The 21,079-nt window shown below is 41.5% G+C and overlaps 1 protein-coding gene across 5 annotated transcripts in view; it reads left to right on the forward strand.

The window, feature by feature from the left end:
• ANO3 (anoctamin 3) overlaps positions 1 to 21,079 on the forward strand; it is a 368,385-nt gene that overhangs the window by 176,643 nt on the left and 170,663 nt on the right. For 3 of the 5 annotated variants that reach the window (XM_069965762.1, XM_069965764.1, XM_069965763.1), the window contains exon 2: positions 14,755 to 14,949. In XM_069965762.1, coding sequence (XP_069821863.1) covers positions 14,755 to 14,949 — 195 coding nt within the window. Of the gene's footprint in view, positions 1 to 14,411; positions 14,523 to 14,754; positions 14,950 to 21,079 lie in introns of those variants that run through there. The other 2 variants (XM_069965765.1, XM_069965766.1) reach the window with 2 other exon arrangements.

Genomic DNA, 21,079 nt, shown 5'->3' on the forward strand with positions numbered 1-21,079 from the left:
AATTTTACTAATTTTTCACAAATAAAACAAAAAAAATTATTTTTTTCCAAATTTCTCACAAACATATGAAAAAACGCATAGAATTCTATACCAAACTAGCTGCAGCTACATTTCTATTATGTTTCTTTTCTATTCTATTAGTCTTCCAAACAATTTTGACAAGTTATTTTTTCGGAAGAATGTTCTTTGCAGACATTTTCCTTACAAATTGAACAAAATCTCTCAGTTTTCCTTTCTACGTTTCTTGGACACATGAAACAGCGCTTTCTTTTTCTTTCTCCTGGCCCTGGAATCATCTGAAACTGTACGCCACACCGTTTCATTGCTTCTTTAGTTTGCTTTATCAAGCCTTTCACGTCACTTCGCTGTATCATGTGAGGCATTACAAGCTCATGACAAAGGTCCTTCAAAAATAGGCGTCTCCTGTCCTTCCTCCGTGCATGGAATTCTGGATGATTTTCTGTATAAATGATGAATGAATTCAGGGCTGCTACATCAAGCATATTTGAAAAAAGTACTACAGGCCATCGTTTTGTTTGCCTCTTGCATGAATATTCTCCCACCATCTCATCCATTTTGTCTACACCTCCTTTAGTTTTATTGTAATACAGGATGATTTCTGGCTTTAATTTTCTGTCATTGCTGTCAATACTGCAATTGTGATGCATGGTACTGAGTAAAATCACTGATTTCTCCTTCTTTGCTTTGTAAGATACCAAAGTCGCTTTGTTATTGAATCCAAAGACACTCTCATAAAGTGCTCGCTGACGATTGTGTTTCAGTGCTTCTGGAATTTCTCGGCGGTTTGCCTTGATAGTACCAACAAGTGTAATATGTTTTTGAAGCAGAAAAGTGCCTAGTTCAACATTGGTGAAATAATTGTCCATGGTAATGTTTCTACCTGAACTGAATATTGGAACAGCAAGAGTTTTGACAATTTCAGACCCCAGATCCTTCTGTGCTGGTGCACCAACCTCTTTGCCACAGTAGATTACGCCATTTATGCCATAATAACATGCCGAATCATATATCCAGAAGATTTTGATTCCATATTTGGCTGGCTTGCTGGGCATGTATTGTATGAACTTGCAGCGTCCTCTGAACGGTACAAGTTGCTCATCTACTGTAACATTAGCACTAGGATTGTAAAGTTTGGTGCAATTTTTGATAAATATGTTCCAAATATAACTGATAGGGGCTAATTTGTCTGTTTCAAACCTCAATGCACGTGTTCGCTTATCATCAAATCGAATATGTCTTCTAATTTCCTCATATCTGTCCACTGACATTGTCACCTTATAGTGTGGATCAGAAAGTGGGTCCAGAAATAATTCTCGTATAGGAACATCATACGATTTTTGACTTCCTGCCAGCAGTAAAAGTCCAATGTATGCATAAAGTTCCTCTTTTGAGATATTTTTCCAGGACTTATTTTTTGCAGAAGCAATACGTCTTCCTTCTAGGTTTGAACATAAAAGGACCTCTTCTGCCATATTGTCAGAAAAAAAAAGTACAGAATACGTCTTTAGGGGAAAAGTACCTGGGACTTCCCACGGCTCCTTGAGCCTGTCTCACAATATTATGGATTGCAGTATGTCCGACTAATGTAGGTTTACTGTCCCAAAAAATATTCGTTTTGGATGTTCTACTTATCACTTCTTGAGGATCCACTGTATTCACTTCTTCATCATCAGAAGAAGAAGAATCACTTGAGGATGTTTGATTCTCTGGTGGCAGGTACTCGTCATCGGACAAAGATAGTTCACTTTCATCATCACTTTGAAACATAATTGCTTCAATCTCTTGGTCAGTCAGATGCTTGGTGGAAGACTGCGCCATTGCTGACTAGATGTTAGCAAACTATGAAAAAAACAATGAACACAATCAAGATTGTCCACTCTTTGCTTGTGTGTGACACACTGTAAGGGTAATGTGCCCCCTCCCTCCTCTCACCCTCAGCAGCTCTTACCTTTTATACTTTATTTTAGGTGGTGTACAATTCTCTGGATGTCTTTAGCTCAATAGCTTTACCATTTGCAGGCTTCTTAGAATCAGAGAAACTGAAACTGAATCAGTCTTCCTCTCAACATCTTATCTTATCTCAGGTCCTTCACAATTAGCTCACAGTGTATACTGTCGTCATTACTCTATACACAGCTCATTACTGTATTCCGAAGGACCTGAGATGATGTCATGGCCTTACCACTCCCTCACAAAATCACATGACATCCTCATATGGCATTATCCACACCCTGGCCCCCCCCACCAGCATTACTGAGTACAAATAAAGTAACTTGAGACACAAACACTACTGAGAAAATGATAAAATATACATGGGGGCCTAAAAGGCCCCCAACACGTACAGATGTGGTTTTCACAAAAAAAGCATTGTTACACCGAAATGCCTACGAAAAAAATTATATGAACAACTGGATATTACCAAAAACGACATACTTGAGGATTACCTGGAGTTTCAAAATTCTAACTTAAGTAATTTTGCAGATAATAGCAAAAAAGTAAGCATGGGGGCCTAAAAGGCCCCCAATACGCATTCTAGGGTTAAAAAATGTCCCTTGCCCGGAGTACCCCTTTAAGGTGAAATGCTAAAGATAAATGTGTTTTCCTTAAAGTATTACTATAATTTTAAAGAAAATCTCTGCTGTAGACTACAATTTGTCTGTCTCTTGCAAGGAGACAAGGAGAATAGTAAAACAGGGACTCTTCTCTCGGCTCATTGTAGTAAAGGGGTGGGGAGGGGGCGGGTGGAATCTGACCAAAACTTTTCATGTCTGTATGACATGTCTAAGGTTTTTCAAATAAAAGTAATGCTTTAAGCATCAAACTGAACCATTTATTTAGGAAGCTATGAAACTTTTTTTCACACCTTGTTATCGCTCTGTACACAACTTTCTGCAAAGCTATTTTTCTACAGATGGTGATCTATCTGTGACAGAATAGCATTAGCAACATTTTCACAATGATGTTTGTTTTTACATCCCCTGGCTCCCAGCAAATTAAAGTTTCAGTCTTTGAAAGGTCACACGTCTTATTACTACAGTACTTTAAGAGGTTCAGCATTTTATACACTACGGGGAGTTTCCAATCAAGAAAAGATTGTTCTACCTAAAAGCTTTTGCATTGTAATGTCTTTGTTCTTTAACTTGCAGTAAATGGATTCAAAATTATACTTTGATTTCCATTTTTCTGATATATAGTAGAGTTCCAAATCCGCTACATAGAGATGAGCACACTTGCTGAAAGTTCGGGTTTACATGAACCCAAACAACGGGCATTTGAATCCTGCTGCTTGGACAAGGTGGATGCAGCTCGAGGACTACCTGGAAACCATGAATACAGCCATAGGCTCTATTCTTGGAGGTGGGGAAAACTTGTATAAGAATCTAATACTTATTTTCCCCATTATATACATTTTTTTAGAGGATTTTCAAGTGTCACTGTCATTATAACTTGCAAAACCTAAATCAACAGTAGATGTGAAATAAAGCAAGTTTGCGATTTACAATCATTTTTTTTTTTTTTTTGTTAGTTATCATGGACAACACAACACTTCCTGTGTTCTGACTCTTTGACTCTTTTTTTCCCCCCCAAAGAGTCTAAACACAGGAAGTCCCATGTTTCTTTGCACTCATGAAGAAGGTAGTCATTTCGTTTTTGACACATTGGGCTCTGACACTCTGTACTGGTCAGGCTTCATGTATTTAGTCTCTTTTTTCAACTGGCACAAGACTAAAAATCTGCCTTCAGGAGGCTGGACCTGGATTTCTGGTAAGTATATGTCAAGAATGTGCCTGTGCTGAACTCCGTGCGCCCCTCGGCTCGTGCTGTTCAGCTGAGATGACGCTAATATTCAGTGTTTTTGTATGTCTTGTGCAGTGACCTGAACCCTTTCTGAACACTGGCCTGTTTCTATCAGGATGTTCAGCCCCACCCACTGTGTGCTGTGGCTATGAAGGAGTTACACTGCTGTAAGTTCTGGCCACAGGGAATTTTGTTTGGAACCAGGAGCCTTGTTCAATAGAGGCTGGGACAGTCTCCTTGTTCCCTATAAGTGTTTGGCTGTGTCTCATTCTAGTGTCGGTTATTGAGCTTGTCTCATCGTGCTTCTATCTCTGCTATTCTCTGTGTTGATTCTGACCCTTCTGCCTTGTATTTCTTACCATTCATGTTTGCTGCCTGCCCCTGACCATTTAGCCTGTTTTTTTACTTGCTTTTTGCATCTTGCTTTGTACTGTGCTGCCTGATTGTTGTGACCCAGACTGTCGACTCTTCTTTATTGTATTTGTTTGTCTTGTCTTATTTTGTGTTCCACCTAGCCAGTGCAGGGGCTGCTGCCCAGTTGCTTGCTGTCACCTAGGGCATATTGTGGCAAGTAGGCAGGGACAGTGGGCGAGAATGAGCATAGGGTCCACTATCCATGTCCGCCATCTTGTCTGAACAACCAGTCCCTCACAGTATAGCTTTGTTTTCCTTTCTTCATTTCAGATATACCGTTGATTTAGACAACTGGTACACTTTAAGCTGTTATACATCTAAAGCAAGACGTGAAACAGCTATAAAAATTATAATAAAAAAGCAGTTAGAACAGAATTTTGGACCTAAAAAATGTATGATGTTTAACCCAGGGAAGTCACAGGTACTGTATGTGCAGTAAATTTTGGTTTATCTGATCTGTCACTGTCATCAGTGAAAGATTCTGGTAAAATGAATGTTCTAGGTCTTTGGAGTCAGGCATAGGTTATGGTTTCAGTGAATCTGTACATGGTCAAATTTCAGGCAATTTATTGTTTGTAATACTGAGGGATAAAATTATATAGAGCTAGGAGGTCATTACAAGAGCTGGCCTGATCTGCAGCCTATTTTACTTTTATTTATGACTTTGATAGAAAGTGAATATGACATAGATGTAGGTATACAATAATTACTGAGATGGGAATGTTCTGTCCTGAGGAAGTGTTTAATAAATATTTCATAACATCTTTTATTATTTTATAATGTGCCGTATTTGTCATTTATAACGATAAATAAATATTTAGAAATATGACTTCAATAAAAATTACCAGCTTACTGTGCTGAATCTTGAGCAACACCAAGGCATCCACAGCAGCAGCACCATACTGTATGTGCAGTCAGTGCTATTCTAATCTACTAATTGTCTATGTGAGTTTTTGTTACACTTACTTACCTAATGAACTGAATTTCAGGATTATTGAATGACACTATGGAAGTGAGCAGGATCTCCTTTTCTCAATTATACCAGACACTCCATCTGAAGCCTCCTGCCACAACTGTTTAGAATTTAAAGTCATTGCATTTTAATGTCAAAATGCCTAGTGGTCTATAGTGATAATCACAAGGCAGGACCCATCTTGACAGCCGTTGTGAGATGTAGCTTTATGGTGGAATGGGATACCGCTGAGTAATATAGTATAAAAACCTTGTCACAGATCATTGATACAAGTTGTCCCCTCAGATAATCGTTGTCTCTATAAGGCTGTAGCGTGTGTGTTGAGATGTATAGAGAGTAGAGTGGAAAGGTTTGATGAATGAGTAAGAGGAGTCAGGTGGCACAGGGGTAACTTAAAAAAGTTGGCCACTTTATAGCAAAATTGCTAAGTGTACAGTATTGGTAAATGTACACACTGCCCTTACTGACAATAGCTTCCTGTGTACCTCACAACATTGATATCAGTCATTCTTCCCCCAGACTGTGCTGTCCTGCTTTGTATGCTCAATGGTGAGTTTGTCCATAAAATGGTCTAGCATGTAGGCAGGGCCGGATTAAGGTTGGTGGAGGCCCCGGGCGACAAACCCCCCCCCCCCAAAAGAAAAAAAAAAAACGATACCACGATCTATACAGATGGCTGCTTACTGTAGGCGACTTAGCACAGACCCCTCCTCACTCCTGGCTGTATGGCTCAGCATCCTCCTCTGTTAAACAAGTGGTCACTAGAGGCTGCAGAGCAGGGGAAGATGCCAGGCCCTAGAGACAGAAGCAGGGGGGGGATAAGTATCAGAGTGTATTCCCACATTGTGTTTGTGTTAATAATGCAATGTGAGAACACAGCACTTTCTCTGCGCTCTTACCCACTGTGTCAGGGCCCTATTACATGGCCTGATATCCTGGGTAAGCAGCACTGTTCTGCTAGGGTTCGGGCTGGTGGGGGCCCTTAAGTGGTGGAGGCCCTGAGGCATGTGCCCTGGGTGCCCTCCCTTTAATCCGGCCCTGCATGTAGGGCATGTGATCCTTCCCCTCCTTCTGTGTCCTCCACTGAGCCTGTATATGTCTATGGAGGACATAGAGTGAGGAGTATGGTCACATGCTTCTCCATGCTCAGCCAGCTTATGGACAGGATCGCCATTTAGCATAAAGAGAGGGACGGAACAGCCTGAAAGAGGGGAGACTGATTTTAGCTCTATTAGGTACACAGGAATCTTCTGTCAGTAAGGGCTGTGAATACACTTACTAATATTGTAAACTGAAAAAGATATACTTTTAAAGGGTCTCATTCATTTAACTTTTAAATGAGAGGTAACAAGTTAACAACATACAGTTTCCACAAGTAACTCCTGGCCTCAACTAACTCCTGGGTTTTATCCTTTGAACTTTGCAGGATGGAATAATACAGACTTTTGTACTCTTTAGTTGGGCTGGATCCAGTAAAAAAAAACATATATTTTTACCATATGACATCCATCATAGGTATCTGTTGGACATATAAAGTAAGTATGGCTAAGTTCACGCAGATTGCTGATTGCTTTGTAGATTTGTAAATTGTAGATTGCTTTAATTACTATGGAATCCCGGCCAGAGTGTATATAAATAGTATTCCTTGCGGCGGCACTGAAAACTGACATGTTAGTTTTGTGCGGCCACCATTCATTGAAAAGTGGCCCCACATTCTTTAAATAGTGGCCCCACAAGACTGACAGAGCAGACAATGTAAAGTGTGGCTCCAGCCGCTATGGGTAATTGGAATGCAGGCACACCTAAATGTGCCTGCATCCCAATTAAAAAGAAATGAAGTTCATCTGGCCAGTACTGCAGTACCTGTTGGGATGAACTCCACTGACAACGGCTGGTGTCATACGCTGTGTGAACCCAGCCTATATGCGATTGGTAACCCATCTAAAATTAAAACTGTTGATTGATTGATTGATTTATTTTTACTTTTTAACTCAGATGCCCAGATTTATTCAACCCATGTTGAATAAAATCTGGCCTGGTGTGCCAGTAACCAATCACAGCTCAGCTTTCATGTTACCAGAGCTTATCAGAATATGAAGCCGAGATGTGATTTGTTGCTACAGGCAAATTATATTCATTTTGATTAACAAAGATTGATACATCTGGGTTAGAGTGATCATATAGTAGAGTCATGGGGCTGCACATCAATGTGCTTGTTACATAATAAGAGCAAGCAGACAATTAGATGTTAATAAGAAATCTATCCCAATCGTATTATAACAGATGAGGAAGCCTTCAATGCGGCTGCATCTTTAATCATTTCACACTATTTAATTTACAGAATAGCGAGTGTTTTTTCTATAAAATCAGTCTATAGTCTGGTGATAGAATAGAAATACTGCACAACAACCAAAGACTCCAAACAGCGAAGAAGGAACTAGCAGTACTACAGCCCTGCATAGCCGAGATAGGAAAACTGGGGAGCAGGTCAATAACTCCTCGTGATACAATACAGATAACATTACAGGAGTCACAATTAACGGCTAATAGTGAGGAAATCGCGGTAGGCCGCCTTGTCAGTCCATCTAGGATTTGTTAGCTCTGCATGTAAAACATAGCAGCAAAATGATTAAAAGGTTTTAAATACATTAGAAGGACAATGCAGATCAGTGGTTGACCCAATATAATCCTAGTGCTTTATTATGAGTGACTAAAGTTATAAGACAGCGGAAAAACAATGAGTGAAATGTGCAAGAGACTTCAATGAAGAAGCACTGCTGGTGTCAGATTGGATGTGTTGAAAGCCCTGTGACAATGGAAACGGCGACAAAAGTAACTGATGTTTTTTTTTTTGTTGTCTTTTTTCCCCTCATAAAATGTTGATAGAAATAGAATCCCTTTAGTAGTACATCCTTGACATCAGCATGTAAGGATTTTTTATGTACTATCTTTTATGGGAGGGACACCAAAGTGAAGTTATTAACTGGAGTAATAGAACACCTAACTTTGTGCTTGATACTTTTTATAATATTAAAATCTTGTCTCAAAATAATTATGGCATCAAATAATCCAATGCATATACAGTACATAGGGGTTGACTTTGTAATAAAAATAGAAGAACCACGGGTGTAGATAATGCCACACAAACACACACACACAATGCCACATCGCCTCAAACCTATCCCCATGCAGGAATGTGATAATTTAGTACTGACAATTCTGTAAACAAATTCACATTTTTTTTATGGGGAAAACGGGGGGTGATTTCAGTTATTACTATGGGTGGGAGTTATTATTATTTTTAAGAATGTTTTCAAATTTTTTATACACTTTTAGTTGATTGTGCATACTGGTTAATGCAGTACTACTCAGGTTACCCAGGAGATGCTGGGTGTAGTAGTGTACATTAAATGTTACATACAGCAGGTTGGTCAGGAGATGTTGGGTGCAATAGTGTATATTACATGGTATATACAGCAGGTTGGCCAGGAGATGTTGGGTTCAGTAGTGTATATTACATGGTATATACAGCATGTTGGCCAGGAGATGTTGAGTGCAGTAGTGTACAGTATATTACATAGTATATACAGCAGGTTGGCCAGGAGATGTTGGGTGCAGTAGTGTATATTACATGGTAAATACAGCAGGTTACCTAAGAGATGTTGGGTGCAGTAGTCCCCAGGCACTCAGTCTCTGTAGGTGCAGGTCCTGGTCGCTGCAGAAGTAGTTGCTGGTCCACCCCCTGTCCCAGGAACCCCTCTCCCAGCAGCCTGTCCTTCCTCCCTGCACACCAGGCAGGAGATGCAGCCATAGACACACTGCATTTCCTCCTGTCAGGTGTTGGCTGAGCCCAACTGCAGGCTGGGCAGAGCTGGTTAGCTGGCCTGCTCTATACCATCTACCGCCCCCTGCAGGCTGGGAGGAGAGAGAACTGCCTGAAAAAAAGCTCTCACCTGCCTCAGGGATGGTACAGTCCAGGACACAGAGGACGTAACTTTACGATGACGTGGGGGAGGGGCCTCGACGAAGAGGTGAGCCGGGCCCTGAGCGTGCAATTTAGCAGCAGCCTGCTGCATCCATGGGTCTTTGTGACCCATGGATGCATGGACGGGCTGCTGCTGTAAAGTTAGGAGCAAAGACAGGTGGCGGGGGCCCGTGCGGGCCCCCCAAGATGGCGGGCCCGGTCGCCATGGCGACCGTGGCGACCGCTGTAGCTACGCCCCTGAGAAGAACAACTGAATCAGCAAGAAGGTGTTGCCCTTTCATACAATCTATATGTTTGTATAGCTGATCAGGCCCCCTATTTAATTTGACCCCCGCCCCGTAATGCTCACCTGTCCCACTCCTGCTGTGTTTCAGTGCTCTGACCTCTTCTAGTCAGGCCTGGATGCTGTATAATGCATCTACATCACATAGGAAATACTGAGTTGGCCGGACAGGAAGCAGAAGGCTCTCCTCCTCCTGTTAGCACTCGGCAAGCAATGTGTCTTATTTAAATAGAAAGAGAGCAGCCTGCAGGCTCACAGCTGACTCAAGAGGACTGCAAAGTGACAGCACAAGGTGAGGGGGGTCAGAGGGCATCCCTAGCATACAGGCCAGATCATAATAGCAAACCCTATTGCTACACCGCTTAAAATTGTATACCACCCTTTGAGACCATCTCTATCCATATTCTAGCCAGTGAGGCAGAGGTGCAGGGGGTCTGGGGATGACCAACGAAACTCAGATCAAACTGGGCTAACCAGACCCACTAATAATTCTGCATGGGGGTAAATGTTATATTGATGCATAACATTATGCACATTTACACATTATACACATTTTATGCTTAGTGGGTCTGGGTGGCCCAGTTTGATTTAAACAAGTGCCACTGGTCATCTGGTTTGCAAAGTACTGTTGATCCTTGTTATAGTGTTGGATTTTATACTTTTTTTTTTAATTAAACATTAAGTTTTAGCAATGTAATTCTGTGCCTCTTCGCTTTATAGATCTTCAAGTCATACCTGTGATCAGTGGGCAGAGAAATCAACAGTATAATTCATTTCATTGCAGTGTATGTGATGGGAAGGGTCTACTGTTTTATAGGGATTCCCATTAGTAGAATTTATGACATCACTGCATTCTCATTTCCTAAAACAGACCTGGAAGAAGATAGGCGGAAGGTAGTAAAAAGTTAGGGAGTTATAATGCACTTACTTGGTTCTCATAATTCCCATAGATTATAACAAAGAGTGCCCACATATGGGAGACATTTAGCTCTTTCTGGCCTGTTGGCAAAAACTCAATGATATCCCAACTGATTAACCCCTTCAAGACAGAGCCCTTTGATGCACAAAATTCCAGGTCAGATTAATGCAATGTTCCTCCCCGCCTTCTAAGAGCCATAGCGCTTTTATTTTTCTACCTACAGGGCTGGTTGGGGTGTCATTTTTTGCGCCATGATCTCTAGTTTTTATTAATATAATATTGCTGAAGCAGAAAAATTTTGATTGCTCTTTATGAGATTTTTTGTGATATATAATTTAATAAAATCAGCAATCCTACTGCATTTTTTTCCGTTTCCGTCGTTCACCGTGCAGGAACAATAATGTTATATTTTAATAGATCGGACAATTGCGCATGCTACGATATGTAATATGTTTATTTATTTATATTTATATTTTTATAATGGGCAAGGGGGTATTTTAAACTTTTATTGGGAGGGGGTTTATAAGTTTTTTTTTAATACTTTTAAAAACTTTTAATACAATTTTTTTAAATTTCTTTTAACACTGTAATATATGCAATCATTACATTGCATATGCTGATTTATGCTATGCCATATCATAGCAGAGATCAGTGTTATCGGCGATCTATGTATAGAGCCTGCCTGAGAGCAGACTCTACACATAGATCGCGGATCCGACAGGACTTAGGTAAGGAGCTTCCCCACGCCTGTTGGCACATGCGATTGGGACCCATGCAGCAAGGCTGCGGGGGTCCCTATCAGTCAAAGATGCCTGATCTTTCACTGAGTACCTTAAACGCTTTGATCGCTGCAGATCGTGACGTTTAAGGGGTTAATGAGAGTTGGCTGCAGAATCGCAGCTGACTCTCATTACCTGCGGCCCCGGACACAGATGAGAGCGGGATCGCTATGCCTGCAGCGATCTCGCTCTCATCACAAAGCCACGTCAGTGTAGGAATGTACAGTATATATACATACCTACTGCACGGGGTATGTGCAGTAGGAATGTATTTATACAGATTACTGATGCGAAGGGGTTTAAATTTGTGGTTTTTCCTATTGTTGGTTAAAGACACCTTTAGGCTATGTTCCCACAAGGAGAATACGATGACCATGTTTGGACTGGCAGTCATATTAGCACCAAGAGACGGCTGTCTGTTGATAATAATGGCAGCAAATAATGATCATGAACATGTTCACGTTGCGTGAACATAGCCTTAAAGGGGTATTACATCTCCTCATATCGATCCTCTAGCTACAGAGAAGGGGATGTGTCTGATTGTTAAGGATCAAAATTCTGGGACCCCTTACAAACTTCAGAATTGGGTCCTGACTCTAACAGCTGCATGGGAGGGTCAGGACCTCTTTCTGGAGAACATTGGGGGGGGGGGGGGTCCCTGAGGTCAGAGTCCCTGTGATCAGACACTTATCCTCTACCATGGCTTAATTCAGGATTAAAGGGGTTATCCAGCGCTACAAAAACATGGACACGTTTCCCCTACTGTTGTCTCCAGTTCAGGTGCGGTTTGCAATTAAGCTCCATTTACTTCAATGAAACTGAGTTTCAAAACCCCACCCAAACTGGAGACAACAGTAGGGGGAAAGTGACCATGTTTTTGTAGCGCTGGATAACCCCTTTAAGCATAAGTCCGCAGATGGTTTAGAGAACTGTTTGTCACTTTGTTCTTGAACTTCCTTAGACTCTAGAATGAAGCAAGGCACTTGTCTGGAATTTCAATTAGTTATTGACAGAACTTGATGGATACATAATCCAGTTTGAAGATTCACCAACGCAGCAATTTACAGGATTACAACATTGACTGCCACCAATGAGAGTGAGAGCTGTAGTGTATTGCTGGCGTTACAGTATATATTATATATCTTGTATATGTTACCTGTCTCATTATAAAGTAATAATATTTGGGAAATGTAATATAACATTTGTATTTTACATTTGTCCCATCCCAACATCATTAGCATAAAAAGCAATGTTATTTCATCTGATGACTGGAAACTGTGACATCTACACAATGCCTAGATGAGGATATACATAGAAGAGAGTTAGTCCCCAAATCATCTTCCTGGTTTAGCTGCCCAGAAGTGCAGAAGTGCACTTTTTATGACCTCCAAGATGTCAGTTTCCTGCCATTTTTTTTTCCACAATAATGTTTCTTTTTTTCTGACATTTTTCTAGCGCCATTTTTCTCATTCATGAGATTCTTTGATCTTGTGATTCAAGGATTTGTATTGAAGAATATGACACCAAAAAAATGTAGACGCACATTTACACATGCTACTACTATATGGAGGTCTAAAGGAGAAAAAACATCACACACTGAGTGAGAAATCACCATTATCTACTACAATATGCTGTGTGATGTGCTTTCTACAGCCATCTCAACCACTGTTACCTCTAAGATGCAGGAACGCTATACCTGCTTAGAGAAAGTCTGCTCCCATGCAGATTCACAGAACTCTCCTTTTAATGATCAGGCAAAGCAACTCTTAGTGCTATCCAATCATAGAGAGAACTTTGCTGGACTACAGTTACAGTTAACAGTCCTCTCTCTCCCTTCCCTGCACTTATCTGTATGATCACAGCAGGGAGGAAACAGGAGGCTGAACAATTAGAATTCAGCCACTTTACAGCCAGGGCAATAAACACTAGGCCTGTGACACTACGGCATGAGATATGGGCTGGGGAAGGAGATATGACTACTTGTGCATACATATATACAATGATGAATAAGGCAGTAGGCATGTGGGAATGTGAACCGAGGGGCAGGGAATGTCCCCTGTGTACTAAAACTGCAAACCTACATATTAGTTTGTTTATTATATTTCTCTAAAATGTTGCAATGGATCCAGATACAAACATCATCTCTGGATTCGTCATCAATTCATCTATAGGTACACTACAGCAGGTTTCTATGTGCAAACTTGCTGTTAGTGTCCCTTTAAAGGGGTACTCAAACAACAACAACAAAAACTTTCAAAGAAACTGATGTCAGAAACTGGCAGAGATTTGTATTTTACTTCTATTTAAAAATCGTCTTTGAAAAAAAAAAAAGTCTTCCAGTACTTATTAGCTGCTGTATGTCCTGCAGAAAGTGGTATATTCTTTCCAGTCTGACACAATGCTCTCTGCTGCCACCCCTGTCCATAACAGGAACCGTCGAGAGCAGTGGCAAATCCCCATAGAAAGCCTCCTGCTGCTCTATAGACTAGAAAGAATACACCACTTCCTGATGGACATACAGTAGATGGTAATTTCCTGAAGACTTGTGATTTTCTTTTTTAATAGAAGTAAATTACAAATCTCTAGCAACTTTCTGGCACCAGTTGATTTGAAAGTTTTAGTTTTTTCCCCCCTTTGCTGGATTACCCCTTTAAATTCTTTACTTCTCTAGATGCTATGTAGCCTGTATACCTGGCTTCTTTACAGCTAAATATTAACTAATTGTAGATTCAGATTTATGTGATGCTGTTCCACATTGTCTGACTTAAAGGGGGGCCTCTGTTCCCTTACTGCCCCTTACTATCTAAGGCTTAGAGGAAACACTGGTCACAGAAATGTGTCATACAATATTCACTTTTACATGTGGTGGCATTAACTTGTCCAGATGTTCCCTGTCATAACAGTGCACATACAGTATACTGCACTACCCCAGATGTGGCTCAGACTAAGAGGAATGGTAGGAGCTACAATTGTGTTAAGATGTACTTAGACACTTCCAGTAATTTGTTTAACTACATCTGACTTCATCCAGGCTTCCTTAATCGCAATGCTGCTGTATATATGTAACATTACAGCCTCCTGGTCTCCAGAGAGCCCACAGCTCCCTCTGTCACCCAGTGAGTCTGTGCTTTGTCTTCCTTCACTTGTATTATTTCCAGTGATGTCATGAACTGAATTTTCCAGCTACAGACTATATATTCTCCTCTCATTCATGCCATACTCCCACTCGGATCAAACAGGGCTCTATGCACATAGGTTATTTCTATGGATTTTTTTCTAATGCAGTTTTATGGCAGCTGTAAGCAGCAAGATGCACACCAACATGTGAGCAGTGAGATGTATGTGACCATGTAAGTGTAAGCAGTCAGCTGCAGGTCACTACACAAGCACAGGGATATATGTCACCATGCGAGCAGTTAAAGGAAAGATCTCCGCAGAATTCCTTCTTTGCTACCTGTTACATTGAGCAGGCTACACTATACAAATAGTCAGTGCCTTCTAGATTTTCTTGACAGCTATCAAAGAGCTTTATAAAACGGGATGGAAAAATCCTGATATTAATAAAAATTTTTTCTATATTAGGTATGTTTAAGAGCAAGAGTGGGACTGATAAGGAACACCAACTGAAGCCATCAAGGAGAAGCATGCCATGTTTAGCCCAGAGCCAAACCCACCCTCAGCATCTGAACAAGCAGTCTACAGTGCTCCAGCAGAATAGAGTCCAGCCTCAACTCGATAGTGAAGGCTCCTCGGCAATCGATGTAGAGCCCCAACAAGGTAAGAACTCTATGGATTATTAACTTAATATAGGATTCAAGGTCAGAAGACTTAGGAGATGAAGGACAATTCTAGTGCGTGATCTTTGTAGTTACATTTATAAGGCTATATATATATATATATATATATATATATATTCCTAAATGTTTTGTTGTTTTTGGTAACTGGATTGTCTGTATGGAAACAACATTGCCATTTTCCCTTTCCCAGTAGAATGATGTTATTGTAGTGATAACATGTTAGCATGGATTTCTTTCTTTTGGGAATTGATGTTACCATTTGGATTAGCTGAATTATAGTTATTTCAATGAACACCTGGGACACTGAAACAATTGGTGTATATGGAACTCTGCTTACATGATAATGAAACACTGTACATATTATTACACCATAATGTACATTAATGAAAACTTTCCATTGATACAGTGTATGTCTGAGGTCTATATTTCTCTCATAGATTGCTACATATATATATATATATATATATATATATATATATATATATATATATCCACACATACAGTATGTATATGTACTGTATTTTGTGTATAAGGCTACTTTTTAATCCAAATCTTCTCAAAAGTCAGGGGTCGTCTTAGACACCAGGTGTTGTTGTCTTAGAGATGCAGGTGGAACTTTGGAACTGAACTGGAGAATCTGCGGTCGCTGCATACAGTGGGAGGAGCTCAAAAACGTCCACATCTCCGCCACATGCAGCGACTGTATGAAGGGCAGAGAAAGCTGCAGGTGTCCGGGGTATAGAAAAAAGAGATACGGTACAGTGGCACTGTGCCCAGAAAAACAAACTTCTTTCACCCGTCTGGCCCACCCTTTTATCCTGCTGGTATTATTGTACCTCCTTCTCTGCCTCTCAGATCCCACTGCTGTCTGATCGTTTTTATTAACTTTTATTTGGAGTACTTTGGAAAAAGGGTAGTCTTTTACAGTGAGTATATCCCAAACTCTATATTTTAACTAGAACAAAACACAACAATCACTGAGCTCGGGGAGATCAGTGAAAAAATCCAATGGAGTAGTCATTTGAGAGTCTCCACTGATTGTCCCCTACAAAATTTGAATATGCAAAGAAAGGGTCTGTGGAGCCTCAGTTGCGAGTCTCAAAACACGGGAATAGCCAGATATCCCTCCCGGGAAGGAAGCCTGTTGCCAAGGGGTGCCTCCCAGTGGGAAGATCACCAAACCACCCTGATACAGAGCCCCTAAGCTCCTCACTCTGTTGCAAGCATTGGACCTAAATAGGGAAACTCCAGGTTGGCTCCTATAAGTCTAACTCTGTTGCGAGTGTAACGACATAAGACAAGCGTTACCAAGGCATCCATCCACAAACAGCTATTTCTGGGTATTTGCCCCTCATCAGTGTGAAGTAGGATTCTGGCTTCCAGGGGCAATGAAAAATAGACCAAAAATACAACAAATCACTAAGCTCGGGAAGATCAGTGAAAAAAAATAGAATGGAGTACTCATTTAACAGTGGGGTCCGTGGAGCCTCAGTTGCGAGTTTCAAAACATGGGAATAGCCAGATATCCCTCCTGGGACGGAAGCCTGTTGAGATTCGCAAATGAGGCCTGTTGAGACTCGCAACTGAGACTCAACTGACCCCTTCTTTGCATACATCTTCATATATAAAATAACTATTTCTTCAAACTGCAAAAGTTGAGGCCCAGTCATCTTATAAGCCGTAAAATACGATATATATATATATATATATATATATATATATATATATATTTACATATCTATCAGTGAGGGTCTCAGCAGTTAAATCCTGACCAATTACAGCTTGAAACATGTGCCTGTGACAAATTATTATTGTTATTTTGTTTTTTAATGGCATTTACGCTTGATCATATTCCAGATATTCATATACTGTAATGCAAAGCTTGATGTCATCTGCAAGGATAGAAACAGTGCTGTTAAACCCATTTTAGCTGTCCAGGCATGATGGGGATTGTAGTTTTGCAACAGCTGGAGGGCCACCAGTTTGGCATTCCTTCTCTACAGGGCCTAACATGTATTACTGCTCACAAATTTTAATGAGAAGTGAAGAATACTTCATCTCTCCTGTTGTGTTGCTGCCAAAGAATTGAACACTTGGGGGTGGGGTGGGGATTTATGAAGACCTGTCTTAAATTAGTCTGCACCCCCTTTTCCACAGCCAAATTCACTAAGAGGCACAGGCCTGTCTGTGAACCAGGCTGGCCAGGCGCCTTCTGCATACCAGATCTACACATGCTTCCAGCAGGTATAGATTTGGATCATGATTGTATTATGGCATAAATTATGATAAATGCGGAGTGGGAGGTGGACACGGGTCCTCCCCGCCTTGCCGTGCCCCTGAATTACCCCGCCTGCTTGTCGGGCCAGCGGGGCATATGGCAGGCGAACACCAGTAAGAAGGGGCGAATCTGCACCTTCTCCCTGGCGTATGCCCCTGCCGTAACATTAATAAATGCCCCCCTTGCTGCCATGATTTCCCCCAGATTATGGCTGATGGCTCATAGTCCCAGCATCATCATCAAGATGAGATGGCAGCACCTGGGGCAAGGAAAAACCACTCACTGCCACTTACTTCAATGGGCCGCCTGGACGATCCAATTAGCCCTTACCACTGTGCCCCTCCCTCCACCCCTCGCTGTCTGTGTGTGTAATAGCCCAGGCAGGGAATGAAGAGGGAGCAAGCGCAGGCCTGGCAGGTCATGTCCGCTTCCTCCTCAATATCGTGCTGTGTAATACAGCCTTAAGAGGTTACATTGTGTTTATATCTTGTGGTTTACAGGGGGCATCTTCTTGAAATCGTTTTCTTTTTCTTATTTTCTCTTATTTAACTTAACCCACCAGACTTCATTAAAACATGACTTATCTCCACAGAATCTGCCAGACAAACAATATAAGATCTTCATTTTTAATGCTGGCTGAAGAAGTTGCATGCAGCTGTATCTCAGGCTGAAATCTAGCTAGATATCCTGGGGAATAGAGATAAACTCAACTCAAGCTTGCTTCCATCGGATCGCTCAGCATTTGAATATCGGTGTCTGAAGAAGTTTGATGCAGGCCTATGGAGTTCAGGATATCATAGATACAGCCTATGACTGTGTTCACACAATGCAAGTTCCGTAGTACTCATGGCTGTTGTTGCAACGGCCATGATTGGTACGAAACTTACGTTGTTCTGAAGGCTGAGGGAATCCCGGCCAGTATGTATACACATAGTATACACTCTGGCCAGGATCCCTAGCAGTGCCGCAAGAGAGTGACATGATAGTATTATATCCGTGCACACTATTGGGTGCAATTAGGTGCAAGAGAGTGACATGTCAGTTTTCTGTGGCCGCTATTCCTTGAATAGCGGCCACAAAAAACCCTGTCAGTTCGTACAATGGAGTTTGCAGCTCCAGCTGCATGCTCCATTGTGTGCAGCGGGAAATTCGGATCCCGCATCCGAATACAGAAGCGGTAAAGATGATATTTGCTTAGACCGGCCATTCCGTTCCATGACCCGGCCGGTCTTATACAACATGAGAACATGGCCTATGGCTGTATCCATGATTTTCAGGCAGCCTTAGGGCTGCATCCAACTTTTTCAGCCACTGGTAACCAAATGCTGAGAAATCCGATGTAAGCATGAGCTGTGTTTATCTCTACCTGGGAATAATTTCCCTTAAGATACAGTCTCCACTACTCCTTCTATCTGTCTAGCGTCCAATGCTGCACCAATCGCTCCTACTGTAAACAAACGTAACCTTTTTTACATGTTACACTGTCTTTATCCTGTCCATGCCTGTTCTCTACTATATCACTTCCTGATGAGAAGGATTTCCAGCTTCAATGCTCCGTTTTATGCAAATTATGGTCAGGGACGGGACAAGGAGTTTTGGTGCCCTAGGCAGAGAAAGCAAATGCCCCCCCAGTCTATAGCCCCCACAAGTATAGCCTCCTGGCTGCCCCCACATAGTGTATAGCAGGGGTCCTGAAAACTTTTTACACAAGGGGCCAGTTCACTGTCCCTTAAAGCGGTGGAGGGCAGACCTATATTCTGCTGCTATATCTGGTCCATGGGGAGCCGTTGCAGATGGAGGATGACACTGTCTCATGAGGAGGAGGTGGAATGGAGGCTCATACTGCTAATCTGTCTCTGGTCCAGGGGAGGAGCATTGGGGCTGGCTTAGGATGATGGAGTTATAGTTCTATCACAGCCATACAGGAACATGCTGGGAGCTGTAGTTCTACCTCAACCACACAGGTCATGCCTGGAGTACTTCAGCCATACATGAGCATGCTGGGAGCTTTAGTTCTACCTCAACCCCACAGGTCATGCTGGGAGCTGTAGTTCTACCTCTGCAACACAGTTCATGCTGGGTGCTGTAGTTCTACCTCAAACACACAGGTCATGTTGGGAGCTGTAGTTCTACCTCTGCCAAACAAGTCATGCTGGGAGCTGTAGTTCTACCTCTGCCACACAAGTCATGCTGGGAGCTGTAGTTCTACCTCAAACACACAGGTCATGCTGGGAGCTGTAGTTCTATCTCTGCCACACAGGTCATGCTGGGAGCTGTAGTTGTACCTCAAACACACAGGTCATGCTGGGAGTACTTTAGCCACACATGAGCATGCTGGGAGCTTTAGTTCTATCTTTACCTCTCACAAGTCATGCTTGGAGTACCTCAGCCCCCCCCCCCCACACACACACACATACATTCATATACTCACCCACAAAGCAGTAGCTGTGGAAGAGAACACTGTCTGGGAGCGGAGGATACTCCTCATTTTTCTCTGTCGGAAGGGGGTGGAGGTTGGGGCATCTGTCACTACAGTTGCACTTCTCCCCTCTCCTGATTGGCTCCGGAGGTCATGTGACATTGGTCAGAAGATTTTCTTCAGCTCCGGAGCCAAAGAGAAGAGAGGAATAGAGCAGATGCCTGCCATGGCGGGGCTGGAGCCTTCAGCAGCTGTGGGGCAGAGCAGGGGAAGGGATGCTGCCATGGGTGAGGTCAGGTGGGGGGATTTTTACTTGAGCACACATTGTGCCCCCTGTAATTCACCAGGAGATGGCGCCCTAGGCCATCACCTACCCTGGCCTACCCTTTGTCCTGGCCCTTTGTCCTGAGCATAAAATGGCCTAGTTTTGGCAAAAAAAATATGGTCATCCAGAAAAACGGCCATGATGCAGACAAATAAAGACATTGTGTGAAAATAGTCTTACAATGTTTTTTTTGTGTAAATCTCTGCGTGGAAGAAAGATTTAGGAACAAACTTATGTTTCATTACTTTTTTGTTTTAATGCAAATTTTGTTTTTCATAAAGCTATGTGAAGGTGGACATGGATACCTGTAGCCAGTTGTTTGTTTTCAGGAAAAAGCCTCAATTATTAATTTTATACACTTTTTTTATGAAAAAAATTGCACTTCAACACAAAGTTGCATGAAGGTATCTATATAAATAAAGAGCGGCATTTTAATAACATGCAATGTGTCTCTTTTTCCAACGTATATGGGTATAAGATTGTTAATATAAATCTCTTATATTGTAATTTCAGTTTCATTTGTATATATAAATGCAATTATTCTGGCCACTGGAAATGAAAAATGTCAAAAACTCCTTCCAGCAAAAGAGCTTATCAGTCCCTACATGATGGCAATACCAGTCAGGTTTTTAATGGCAATTATTGAAGCCAAAGCCAGGAACAGAATATAAATCATTTTTTTTTTTTACATTAATTGCAACTAAAAACCTGAACATTTGACCACACCATCAAGGAGGAAGCCTAATAAAGTTCTGAGGTATGAGGACCACTAGGCTTTAAAGGAAGAAAGATTACAGATTATTTTAAATATAACATTGTTTTAAATGCGTTTGTGGTTCTGGATTCTTTAAAACTTTTAAGTGCCTTTAATTGATAATTGCCCATTAGTGATGTTTGCATACTGTGTACTTTTGGTTGCAACCAATATCACCCATATAGCCTCAAAAAAGCAGCAAATGCACTTGAATTAGCAGTTGACCAAGGAAGTAACATATTGTGCTCAGTCTTCACATACAAGCTCACAAAGGACGAAAAACAAAAAGAAGCGTGGTGAGTCCTCTGATGGCTTTATTGGACTTTGTTTCATT

This window comes from Dendropsophus ebraccatus, chromosome 4 (assembly GCF_027789765.1).
Source record: "Dendropsophus ebraccatus isolate aDenEbr1 chromosome 4, aDenEbr1.pat, whole genome shotgun sequence".
NCBI lineage: Eukaryota > Metazoa > Chordata > Amphibia > Anura > Hylidae > Dendropsophus > Dendropsophus ebraccatus.